Source organism: Coregonus clupeaformis, chromosome 19 (genome assembly GCF_020615455.1).
Source record: "Coregonus clupeaformis isolate EN_2021a chromosome 19, ASM2061545v1, whole genome shotgun sequence".
Taxonomy (NCBI): Eukaryota; Metazoa; Chordata; class Actinopteri; order Salmoniformes; family Salmonidae; genus Coregonus; species Coregonus clupeaformis.
This window is the reverse complement of record NC_059210.1, coordinates 55,919,155-55,932,395: the sequence shown is the minus strand read 5'-3', so window position 1 is coordinate 55,932,395 and position 13,241 is coordinate 55,919,155. Positions and strand designations below refer to the sequence as shown.

Sequence of the window (13,241 nt, the reverse complement as noted above, 5' to 3'; positions counted from 1 at the left end):
TGAAACGCTTACAAATAGCAAGAACACTGCAGGGAGGAGTGAAAAACATAATGGTCTGTTGAAGCAGTACCCTACTGACTTTATCTAGTGGAAATTATTTTTCTGCATAGTTTCGCGTTGTTCATCTCAATTTAGGAAGCACTATGGTCGAGCAGTCGGATCGCGCTCCACTGCTCAACTGGGAGGAGATTCAACCAACCGAACTGACCCAAGCGGTTCCCGCACCAGCAAAAGAAAATGGATCGGAATCAAATCCGCCAGACGGCCGCTCTCTGGGAAGTACCGCGCTTGCCATCGGGAGGAGCACCAGCTCTTGGGGTCCAGCAAGTGTAACAACGGTTCCCAGGGTGAACAGGATCCCCCACCTTGACCACTCTGGCCCGTGGGGTGTTCCCAGTCCCATCCATGCCGACTCTAGAATATCTCTGAAAGAACGAATGGGATGGGAGGAAAAGGACCAAATAGTGGCTGTGTTTGTGGTAACCTTTGACACAAGATCAGGTGAGCAAGAGCTATATAGTATGGGAGAGAGTGCTATTTACCTTACTGGGCACAGTGGGGGACTGACTCAATCCATGGAAGTGCGCACACACTGAAAGATGACGTTGCAAGAAATGCCTACTGTTCTTTACTTCCCACTAGCTTTGCTTATCTACGCTATTCAAATATGACCCAATATCTAGAGACCCAAAACAGTTGTGGCAAACATTTGTTGAGCAGTGAAAGCACAGTTTGTCAAATGAAAATTTTATTCTGCCATCATAAGGTTCAACAAACTCTCTTTAAATTGAGATCATGCACGGAATAGAGTAATGCAGTAACCTACTGTTGCATTCATTATAATTTGATAATTCAAACCCCCTTGTACAGCTTGGAAAATATTCTGGATGTCTCAGTGGTTATAGGGGCAGAGCGTGGGTTCCTTTGTTGTTACACAAAGGTCACTAAGAAGGGAAAGCTTTCTGAGAGTCCTGGGAAACCAGTGTTACTACTTACTCTCCTCAACTTCCCTTTTATGGTACGCTGAGTTTTATAGTAAGATATAATGTGGAAGGTAAAAAATGGGGACATAGTGGATGAATCTCATTCTCTCACAGTGAAGTGAACAGTATAGAAAATCAAGTGTATGTGTTTGTGTGTGTCAATGGCAGGTAACATGGTGGAATGGTGCTTACCCCAAGACGTGAATCTTGACGGAGTGGAATTCAAGTCAATGGCGAGCGGATCACACAGAATCGCCAACGACTTCATGTAAGACTATTCCCCCACCTGAATGAACAGTGTTACTGGCAGAGGACCATCAGAGCCCTACCAGTAATATGTACGATGTTGTATACATTCCCTACATTCATCCATGTCGGTTTCATTTTTGCAGATATTTCCGTAAAGGCTGCTACTTTGGGCTGGCTTGTTTTGCTAACATGCCTGTTGAGAGTGAATTGGAGAGAGGGGCGCGGATGAAATCTGTGGGTATTCTGTCTCCCTCTTACACCCTCCTATACCGCTACATGCACTTCCTCGAGAACCAGGTTAGGTAAGTACTTCTCTCTCTCTGTCTGTCTGTCTTTCTCTGTCTGTCTCTGTCCGTTGCTCTGGCTGTCAGTCTGTTAGGCTTGGGCGATACCCCGGTATACGGTATAAACGGTATATTTCGAAATACCGACGGTATCATTTTAAATACTGTAATATATATATATATATATATATATATTTAACGGTCGCTATGCCACTGCTTCTAGCTATAAGTTAAGTATAACTATAACAAATCTAAGATGCCAAATAAATTATATCCAGCTCAGGGCTCCAGCTATGCATTTGGTTTGCTAACTTGCTAGCTAAGTGGCTATATGTCAAGATCAAGCTTCTTGGTTACAGCAGAGCTATTCAATCCCCTCCTGGATCAAGATCCCTGTTGCCTAAATTGTTTTGTGTGTAAAAAAAAATATATATATATTTATTATATACAGTACCAGTCAAAAGGTTGGACACACCTACTCATTCAAGGGTTTTTCTTTATTTGTACTATTTTCTACATTGTAGAATAATAGTGAAGACATCAAAACTATGAAATAACACATATGGAATCATGTAGTAACCAAAAAATAATATTGAATATGAACAGTAATAAAGTATCCACATTTTGATGTCAACACAGTACAATTTTCAATCACTTACACAACAACGGTTCAATGCAGATGTGCCAGATCCCTGTCACATAGTACAGTAACGCTGAGATGTTCAGCAGTACATATACTGCCCCTTTTCTAATATCCCTTTAATTTACAGACAAAAATTCCACTATTTTACCATGCCAGCTTTTTTTATACAGTACCAGTCAAAGGTTTGGACACACCTACTAAATCAAGGGTTTTTCTTAATTTGTAAAAAAAAAAATTACATTGTAGAATAATAGTGAAGACATCAAAACGATGAAATAACACATATGGAATCATGTAGTAACCAAAACAGTGTTAAATCCTTCTATTCTTCAAATAGCCTTGATGACAGCTTTGCACACTCTTGGCGGTCTCTCAACCAGCTTCACCTGGAATGCTTTTCCAACAGTCTTGAAGGAGTTCCCACATATGCTTAGCACTTGTTGGATTATTTTCCTTCACTCTGCCGTCCGACTCTTCCGAAACCATCTCAATTGTGTTGAGGTCAGGGGATTGTGGAGGCCAGGTCATCTGATGCAGCACTCCATCACTCTCCTTCTTGGTAAAATAGCCCTTACACAGCCTGGAGGTGTGTTGGGTCATTGTCCTGTTGAAAAACAAATTATAGTCCCACTAAGCCCAAACCAGATGGGATGGCGTATCGCTGCAGAATGCTGTGGTAGCCATGCTGGTTAAGTGTGCCTTGAATTCTAAATAAATCACAGACAGTGTCACCAGCAAAGCACCCCCACACCATAACACTTCCTCCTCCATGCTTTACGGTGGGAACTACACATGCGGAGATCATCCATTCACCCACACTGCATCTCACAATGACACAGCGGTTGGAACCAAAAATCTAAAATTTGGACTCCAGACCAAAGGACACATTTCAACCTGTCTAATGTCTATTGCTTTTGTTTCTTGGCCCAAGCAAGTCTCTTCTTCTTATTGCTGTCCTTTAGTAGTGGTTTCTTTACAGCAATTTGACCATGAAGGCCTGATTCACACAGTCCCCTCAGAACAGTTGATGTTGAGATGTCTGTGACTTGAACTCTGTGAAGCATTTATTTGGGCTGCAATTTCTGAGGCTGGTAACTCTAATGAACTTATCCTCTGCAGCAGAGGTAACTCTGGGTCTTCCATTCCTGTGGCGGTCCTCTTGAGAGCCAGTTTCATCATAGTGCTTGATGGTTTTTGCAACTGCACTTGAAGAAACTTAAAAAAGTTATTGAAATGTTCCGTATTGACTGAACTTCATGTCTTAAAGTAATGATGGATTGTCGTTTCTCTTTGCATATTTGAGCTGTTCTTGCCATAATATGGACTTGGTCTTTTACCAAATAGGGCTATCTTCTGTATACCCCCCGTACCTTGTCACAACACAACTGATTGGCTCAAACACATTAAGAAGGAAAGAAATTCCACAAATTAACTTTTAAGAAGGCACACCTGTTAATTGAAATGCAATCCAGGTGACTACCTCATGAAGCTGGTTGAGAGAATGCCAAGAGTGTGCAAAGCTGTCATCAAGGCAAAGGGTGGCTATTTGAAGAATCTCAAATATAAAATATGTTTTGATTTGTTTAACACTTTTTTGGTTACGACATGATTCCATATGTGTTATTTCATAGTTTTGATGTCTTCACTATTATTCTACAATGTAAAAATAAAGAAAAACCCTTGAATGAATAGGTGTGTCCAAACTTTTTACTTGTAGTGTATATGTATTTTTGAAATAGTGCCCTTTCTGTGCACATTTGGTAATACCGTATACCTCCGTATGGTACAGAAACGGTATGATGGTATGAAAATCTGATTACCGCCCAACCCTAGCTCTCACTGTCTGTGTCACTGTCTGTCCATCCTCTCTCTTTGTCACTCTCTTTCTTTTTCGTCCTGTTTCACATTCCTCCCCTTATTTCCTTCCTCTTGTCCTTCGTCTGTATTTTCAATCTTCTCATTTATTAAACATAAGCCCTGAGTCAGTGCCACCACCATTACTAGAAGCCATTTATATCATATGAAGTCTTTGTATGTAATCATTGAAATGGAAGAAACCCAGACATTTTCCCTCAGTAACTCTTGTCTTTCTGCTTGAATCTTCAAATCTCATTGGCTATGCATAAAGAAGTGACACATCCAGCTCATGGTAGAGATGTATGCTTGGGGGGTTAAGCTTGACTTTATACAGTACAGGTACTTATGTGTATCCATTTGAAGTACTACGCCACTTCCATCTCCCAGGGAGAGATTATCCCAGTTTTAATCCAATCAAACCATGCTGTGATGAGTCTTTGATAACAGTCTCTTTCTTACCATTGTTATCATTGAGATGCCAACTGCAGTCAGCATATAGAAAGTGTATAGTGTTTCTATTACATTGTGTCTCTCCATGCAGACACCAGCTGCAGTGCCCTGGCTCGTACTCTCCTCTGGAGGCCTTCTATGAGGATAAGAAAGCTGTGCTGCCCCCAGCAGGGAACGGCCTGGTCATTGCTTGTCCAACCAGTGCCTGGGTCCCAGCCATCAACCGCTGCATGCACCCAGAGATGAAGGTGAGCACCTACGGCCACCTGCCCCAGTCACTGATGTTACTGTGTGGTTGTTGTTTGTGTTAGTTGTGGATAATTGGAAATTCAATGTTTGGTTTAAGTGCGTTTTGTTCATTTTGAGATATGTGATAACTTGAGATACTGTATGTGCATGTAACTCAGACTTCCGATGTCAAGGAGAGATTTTGGGCAATAGTTTGTTTTTGGTACATGCTGAGCAAACTTATCCAGACTGGAAAAGCATTACCGTATCAGACAGCCTGACAGTCTGTTCTCTCTCTGCCCTCTCCAGATCACCCACCCGGCCGGCTGCATGTCCCAGTTCATCCACTTCTTTGGGGAGCAGATCATGGTACTGTGGAAGTTTGCCCTGCTCCGAAAACGCATCCTCATCTTCTCCCCACCACCTGTGGGTGTGGTGTGTTACAGGGGTGAGAGGGAGCAGCTGACACAAACACACAAACACACACACAGTCACCTTTACAAACCCCCACATATTTGTTTTTCAGATTTTATTACAGTATTATGTCACTGAGTGCTCTCTGTCATTTTTCATGTTTCTCCGTACTCCCCACAGTGTACTGCTGTTGCTCTCTGGCCAACATCTCGATACCTGGGATAGGTGTGGCTGTGCCCAAGTTCCGCCCCTTCTTCTACATCAATGTGGCAGATATCGCTGCCCTGGCAACAGAGATGTCATACGTGGCCTGTGAGTGTTGACCTGGGGCTTTTGAACCCACAGTTAATACAGAACAAAAATATAAACGCACATATAAAGTGTTGGTCCCATGTTTCATGAGCTGAAATAAAATATCCCAGACATTTTCCATACACACAAAAAGCGTATTTCACTCAAATTGTGTGCACACATTTGTTTACATCCCTGTTAGTGAGCATTTCTCCTTTGCCAAGATAATCCATCCACCTGACAGATGTGGCATATCAAGAAGCTGATTAAACAGCATGATCATTACACAGGTGCACCTTGTGCAGGCGACAATAAAAGGTCATTCTGAAATGTGCAATTTTGTCACACAACACAGTGCGTGGCCCCGTGTAGCTCAGTTGGTAGAGCATGGCGCTTGCAACGCCAGGGTTGTGGGTTCGATTCCCAAGGGGGGCCAGGGGGGCCAGTATGAAAATGTATGCACTCACTAACTGTAAGTCGCTCTGGATAAGAGCGTCTGCTAAATGACTAAAATGTAATACCACAGATGTCTCAAGTTTTGAGGGAGCGTGCAATTGGCATGCTGACTGCAGGAATGTCCACCAGAGCTGTAGCCAGATAATTTAATGTTAATTTCTCTACCAGAAGCTGCCTCCAACGTCGTTTTAGAGAATTTGTCAGTACGTCCAACCACGTGTATGGCGTCGTGTGGGCAAGCGGTTTGCTGATGTGAACACAGTACCCCATGGTGGGTTTACCGTGAAGAGATCCTGAGGCCCATTGTCGTGCCATTAATTCGCCCCCATCACCTTATGTTTCAGCATGATAATGCACGGCCCCATGTTGCAAGAATCTGTACACAATTCCTGGAAACTGAAAATGTCCCAGTTCTTCCATGGCCTGCATACTCACCAGACATGTCACCCATTGAACATGTTTGGTATGCTCTGGATCGACGTGTACGACAGCGTGTTCCAGTTCCTGCCAATATCCAGCAACTTTGCACAGCCATTGAAGAGGAGTGGGACAACATTCCACAATCAACAGCCTGATCAACTCTATGCTAAGGAGATGTCGCGCTGCATGAGGCAAATGGTGGTCACACCAGATAGTGACTGGTTTTCTGATCCACGCCCCTACTTTTTTTTTTTTAAGGTACACTACATGACCAAAAGTATGTGGATACCTGCTCGTCAAACATCTAATTGCAAAATCATGGGCATTAATATGGAGTTGGTCCCCCCTTTGCTGCTATAACAGTCTCCACTCTTCTGGGAATGCTTTCCACTAGATGTTGGACCAGCTCTTCCACACCGATCTCGACAATCCATTTCTGTATGGACCTCGTGTTGTGCATGGGGGCATTGTCATGCTGAAACAGGAAAGGGCCTTCTCCAAACTGTTGCCACAAAGTTGGAAGCACAGAATCGTCTAGAATGTCATTGTATGCTGTAGCATTAACATTTCCCTTCACTGGAACTAAGGGGTCTAGCCCAAACCATGAAAAACAGCCCCAGACCATTATTCCTCCTCCACCAAACTTTACAGTTGGCACTATGCATTGGGGCAGGTAACATTCTCCTGGCATCCGCCAAACCCAGATTTGTCCGTCGATTTGCCAGATGGTGAAGCGTGATTCATCACTCCAGAGAATGCATTTCCACTGCTTCAGAGTCCAATGGCGGCGAGCTTTACACCACTCCAGCCGATGCTTGGCACTGTGCATGGTGATCTTAGGCTTGTGTACGGCTGCTCATGAAGCTCCCAACGAACAGTTTTTGTGCTGATGTTGCTTCACACCAGTCTCAATGTCAAAAGTGAAGAGGCGACTCCGGGATGCTGACCTAGGCAGAGTTGCAAAGAAAAAGCCATATCTCAGACTGGCCAATAAAAATAAAATATTGAAATGGGAACGAGAACACAGACATTGGACTTTTTCTTTGCAACTCTGCCTAGGTCAGCATCCCGGAGTCGCCTCTTCACTGTTGACGTTGAGACTGGTGTTTTGCGGGTACTATTTAATGAAGCTGCCAGTTGAGGACCTGTTAGGCGTCTGTTTCTCAAACTAGACACTAATGTATTTGTCCTCTTGCTCAGTTGTGCACTGGGGCCTCCCTTTCCTCTTTCTATTCTGGTTAGAGCCAGTTTGCGCTGTTCTGTGAAGGGAGTAGTACACAGCGTTGTACGAGATCTTCAGTTTCTTGGCAATTTCTCGCATGGAATAGCCTTCATTTCTCAGAACAAGAATAGACTGACGAGTTTCAGAAGAAAGTTATTTGTTTCTGGACATTTTGAGCCTGTAATTGAACCCACATTTGCTGATGCTCCAGATACTCAACTAGTCTCAAGGAGGCCAGTTTTATTGCTTCTTTAATCAGTACAACAGTTTTCAGCTGTTCTAACATAATTGCAAAAGGGTATTCTAATGATCAATTAGCCTTTTAAAATGATAAACTTGGATTAGCAAACACAACGTGCCATTGGAACACAGGACTGATGGTTGCTGATAAGGGGCCTCTGTACGCCTATGTAGATATTCCATTAAAAATCAGCCGTTTCCAGCTACAATAGCCATTTACAACATTAACAATGTCTACACTGTATTTCTGATCAATTTGATGTTATTTTAATAGACAAAAGAAATTGCTTTTCTTTCAAAAACAAGGAAATGTCTAAGTGACCCCAAACTTTTGAAAGGTAGTGTACATTTGTGTATATATAGTGTATCTGTGACCAACAAATGCATATCTGTATTCCTAGTCATGTGAAATCCATAGATTAGGGCCTAATGAATTTATATGAAATCTTTGAAATGATTGCATGTTGCGTTTATATTTTGGTTCACTATACATTATGCTATGATTGATAAAGGTGTGTGTTTAGGTACCACAGAGAAGATCTTTGAGGAGAAGAAGGAGCTGTATGATGTATACGTTGACAACCAGAATGTGAAGACACACAGAGTTAGCCTGCAGCCACTACTCCGGCTGAATGGGGTGGACCGGGAGAAGTATAGGAAACTGAGCGAACAGAGGTACACAGAAATTGATAAATGGTGGCAGCCATTTTGAAGAGATGATGATGATGACAATGATGATGATTATGTTAATGTCTTTTCAGGCAAATGCTACTTTACACTCAGGAGGTGGATGGAGACTGGACATCAAATGAGGAGGACCTCTTTATCCTGTGAGTTTGTTTACATAACAGTAACAAGCTGTATCTTTTGGTTGGGCTCAGTCTGGAGTGTTTATCAAACTTTCTTACAGAATGTCCTCTGTTCTCTCCACTAGGTTTTTCATGGAGCAGAATAACCGTATCTTCCAGATTCTATCGGAGGTGGCGGCGAGTGCGGACCCCACCCTGACGGCAGAGCACATGAGGGCCATGGGGCTGGACCCTCAGGCAGACCGCACATTCCTGGTGGACCTGCTGGAGCTCTATGGCATTGATGCCATGCTGGTCATCGATAACCCCTGCTGCCCCTGAGCCCTGTGTGGCCTGACCTCCTCTCTCCTGCTCCCCTGAAGACACAGCCTCCTACTCTTCCTCCCCTGGCCTCCTGCCCAGTCAAACGCCTGCAGGTGTCTCTCGATCTCTCGCCCGGCTCCGGGATACAGCTGTCTTTGGCCAGTGTTAACTTAGAGACAGCTCACCTGGTCAATTGGGCCACGATGATAGACACTGCCTGGACTCTGCAGTTTCACATTCAACAGCCACTTGTCTTGTTTGTCTGTTCGCTTGGATCACTGCTTGGATCACCAGCCTTAGTCACTGGAAGTGGAAGTTCCGTTGAACCTTTGATCAATGTGCCTCGTTGTACTGCTCCCAATACTATGGAGCACTGCTGACTTTGACCAACAGCACCATGGAGCTACAGTAGGTATCCAGTTTGGGGATGGATAATTGATTGTTCCTCTCACTTGGAACCTTAACTCCAAATTCAGCCATGGCACCAAGCCCTTTTTTCTTACGTCTTTACAGAGGATTCTACCTAACCATGTATAGTGTAATACTAAATATTCACGTGATTGTCAGGGCTTTTATTTTATGGATTTCAATCCTTCTGCTGAATTACTTTACCATGATATTGTTTCCCAAACTTCTGCATCAGGTTTGCTGAGAGTAAAGATCACCTCGAGGGGTTTCACTCGGTTTTCCTCTTAAAAAAACAAATGATGCTGAAGTTAATCAACCTTTATTTTTCAGAATGAAAAAAGGAGCAATGTGAATATTTGTGTGTTTGACAAATTTCAATAATCAAGAAAGATTCACACATCAAGACTAATTCACATGAATCTGCTTCACATAAACATGAAGACCTCTTTTGGTTCAAATAGGAATACTGTTTTTGTCAGCTAATCATACACATTAAAAGGGAAAGATGAGTCATCCAAGGAGGTATTTATTATGGAGCTAAGATATTTGTTAAATACTGTAACATTTCATTAGAGACTGCACCTGTTTGTCTGATTTGGTCCAATGCTGACACTTATATGGCAGACTCCGGTCACTTTTATATGGTTTACTTGTTCCACAGTCACATTGCACATGTGTATGGTGACTTCTGGATAATGTGTTGTGTGGTGTTTTATCAAGTTTTCTAATTAGACTTTTAAAATTGTGAACCTGGAAACTTAAATGAATGTGATTCTATGACACTAACTTATCATGAATACTGCACCACACTGCAACCTCTGGACTCTTGTTTGATGACCACATGATTATGGGTAAACTTGTTTGTGCTCTGATTTAATGGACCAATGTTGTCAGCAGAGAAACTATTTATAAAAGTGAAGTCAGTGATGTAAATGTCTTGTCTGTCTCGGGCCAGCAGGAAGCTTTCTGTGTTGTGTACTTTAGTTTTTGTTTGATTCAAACTGTGCTGCCCGTTTATCAATGAGATTTGTTGCAGATTAAATTAAATCCACGGGTGGTCTGAGAGGGCAGATACAACTCCAGTGTTTCTTTCTTGTTGGAACTTGTCAGCTGCAGGTAGGAGATTGTTGTGCCACGTCAATGTAACAATGACTCCTTTGTATTCTTAGTTCTCTGGTGATGTCATGCTTGAGGTTCACAGAGGGATTTACCCCCCTCTCTGGGCAGACTGACAGAACCCGATATAAGATCAGTTTTTATTGTTATCTTTATAAGATTACATGGACGGGGACTTGATCCTAGATCACCATTCCTACTCTGAGACCCTTTTTGAAAACGGGCCCTGGAGATTACATTATTTTGTTCAAATAGTCCTGGGAGACAGTTTTAAATCAATGTATGAAGCAGTCATCCAATAGATGTGAGCTCAATGACTCATCAAATATTTTAGATGAAGACAGCAAACTGATTTCATTGGGTTCGACTGGTCAGTAGATGTCGACAATAGTGGCACTGTTCATTGAGGTTTAGCTGGGGACAGTTCTGTCCGACAGTGTGGATTATAAAGCCTAATTAGTGGGTCATCTTTTAGTGTTGAGTGCAGGCACTCAATCAAGACCACAGGCTTATTATACCTGTCAACAGGAAGAGGCATAGAGGAAATGTTTTAGATTTTAAACACTTCCAACTACTGTATCAACATGTCAATTGACACTGACATTGGTGTTTGCTAATATGATTAAATGTACAGTTCTTCACACCCATGTTGACTTAGCCCCTTTACCCTTCTCTGTTTGTTTTGACCTGTCCCACCCTGTTCTTTTCAGCACATCCTGGGCATACGACTGTTTGTTTTACAGGTGTATCATGTAAATGTAGTAGAGAATGTACACGACACAAAAATAATGATAATAATAAAATGCCTTCTTTGTGGAAATTGTTCAGACCTGTACCAGCATTGGCTCATTTGAATTTATTTGTACAGTATGTCACCCCACTGAATGTCAATAGAAAGCCAAATCTGTATTACTTCAGCACTAATATGCTACAAGTACTTTAACAGCTAACCGTTAATCCTTGATCACAACTGTAATATAAACCTATACTTAAAACATTGACTAACTACACAGCTACAGTGGGGAAAAAAAGTATTTAGTCAGCCACCAATTGTGCAAGTTCTCCCACTTAAAAAGATGAGAGAGGCCTGTAATTTTCATCATAGGTACACGTCAACTATGACAGACAAAATGAGAAAAACATTTCCAGAAAATCACATTGTAGGATTTATAATGAATTTATTTGCAAATTATGGTGGAAAATAAGTATTTGGTCAATAACAAAAGTTTCTCAATACTTTGTTATATATACCCTTTGTTGGCAATGACACAGGTCAAACGTTTTCTGTAAGTCTTCACAAGGTTTTCACACACTGTTGCTGGTATTTTGGCCCATTCCTCCATGCAGATCTCCTCTAGAGCAGTGATGTTTTGGGGCTGTCGCTGGGCAACACAGACTTTCAACTCCCTCCAAAGATTTTCTATGGGGTTGAGATCTGGAGACTGGCTAGGCCACTCCAGGACCTTGAAATGCTTCTTACGAAGCCACTCCTTCGTTGCCCGGGCGGTGTGTTTGGGATCATTGTCATGCTGAAAGACCCAGCCACGTTTCATCTTCAATGCCCTTGCTGATGGAAGGAGGTTTTCACTCAAAATCTCACAATACATGGCCCCATTCATTCTTTCCTTTACACGGATCAGTCGTCCTGGTCCATTTGCAGAAAAACAGCCCCAAAGCATGATGTTTCCACCCCCATGCTTCACAGTAGGTATGTTGTTCTTTGGATGCAACTCAGCATTCTTTGTCCTCCAAACACGACGATTTGAGTTTTTACCAAAAAGTTCTATTTTGGTTTCATCTGACCATATGACATTCTCCCAATCCTCTTCTGGATCATCCAAATGCACTCTAGCAAACTTCAGACGGGCCTGGACATGTACTGGCTTAAGCAGGGGACACGTCTGGCACTGCAGGATTTGAGTCCCTGGCGGCGTAGTGTGTTACTGATGGTAGGCTTTGTTACTTTGGTCCCAGCTCTCTGCAGGTCATTCACTAGGTCCCCCCGTGTGGTTCTGGGATTTTTGCTCACCGATCATTTTGACCCCACGGGGTGAGATCTTGCGTGGAGCCCCAGATCGAGGGAGATTATCAGTGGTCTTGTATGTCTTCCATTTCCTAATAATTGCTCCCACAGTTGATTTCTTCAAACCAAGCTGCTTACCTATTGCAGATTCAGTCTTCCCAGCCTGGTGCAAGTCTACAATTGTGTTTCTGGTGTCCTTTGACAGCTCTTTGGTCTTGGCCATAGTGGAGTTTGGAGTGTGACTCTTTGAGGTTGTGGACAGGTGTCTTTTATACTGATAACAAGTTCAATCAGGTGCCATTAATACAGGTAACGAGTGGGGGACAGAGGAGCCTCTTAAAGAAGAAGTTATAGGTCTGTGAGAGCCAGAAATGTTGCTTGTTTGTAGGTGACCAAATACTTATTTTCCACCATAATTTGCAAATAAATTCATAAAAAATCCTACAATGTGATTTTCTGGAAAGAAAATTCTCAATTTGTCTGTCATAGTTGACGTGTACCTATGATGAAAATTACAGGCCTCTCTCATCTTTTTAAGTGGGAGAACATGCACAATTGGTGGCTGACTAAATACTTTTTTTCCCCACTGTACATCCAGAACCTGTACTACTGTAAAACAATGAGACTTTAGTGATGAATACACATTTAGTAACTTGATCGCATGAGCCACTGTTGTTTTCAAGCTGGTGACATTATACAGTACTGACTTTGTAAAACAATAAAACATGTTTTCTCTGATGCTTGATGGATTATATTTGTGATATAGTGTTGCCAAGGGAGAGTGATTCTCATACCAATGTATCTAATTTTAACATAGTACTGTACATGGAGGACAAAGTCTCTGC

General features: G+C 42.4%; 1 protein-coding gene across 1 annotated transcript; it reads left to right on the top strand.

Annotated features, from left to right (window-relative positions):
- The first annotated feature begins 129 nt into the window (after positions 1-129).
- Positions 130-11,198, top strand: LOC121532298 (DENN domain-containing protein 11-like). Its single transcript, XM_041838158.2, has 9 exons — positions 130-501; positions 1,152-1,251; positions 1,376-1,534; positions 4,558-4,714; positions 5,004-5,142; positions 5,289-5,420; positions 8,262-8,412; positions 8,499-8,567; positions 8,672-11,198. The coding sequence occupies exons 1-9, from the start codon at positions 144-146 to the stop codon at positions 8,865-8,867; spliced, it is 1,461 nt and encodes a 486-aa protein (XP_041694092.1). The 5' UTR covers positions 130-143; the 3' UTR covers positions 8,868-11,198.
- Positions 11,199-13,241: the final 2,043 nt, after the last annotated feature.

Excerpts from the sequence above, each read along its gene's own strand:
- LOC121532298 (XM_041838158.2), top strand. The coding sequence starts at position 144 with ATGGTCGAGCAGTCGGATCGCGCTCCACTGCTCAACTGGGAGGAGATT. Across the intron at positions 502-1,151 it reads AACCTTTGACACAAGATCAG|GTAACATGGTGGAATGGTGC; the intron begins GTGAGCAAGAGC and ends TGTCAATGGCAG. Across the intron at positions 5,421-8,261 it reads AGAGATGTCATACGTGGCCT|GTACCACAGAGAAGATCTTT; the intron begins GTGAGTGTTGAC and ends GTGTGTGTTTAG.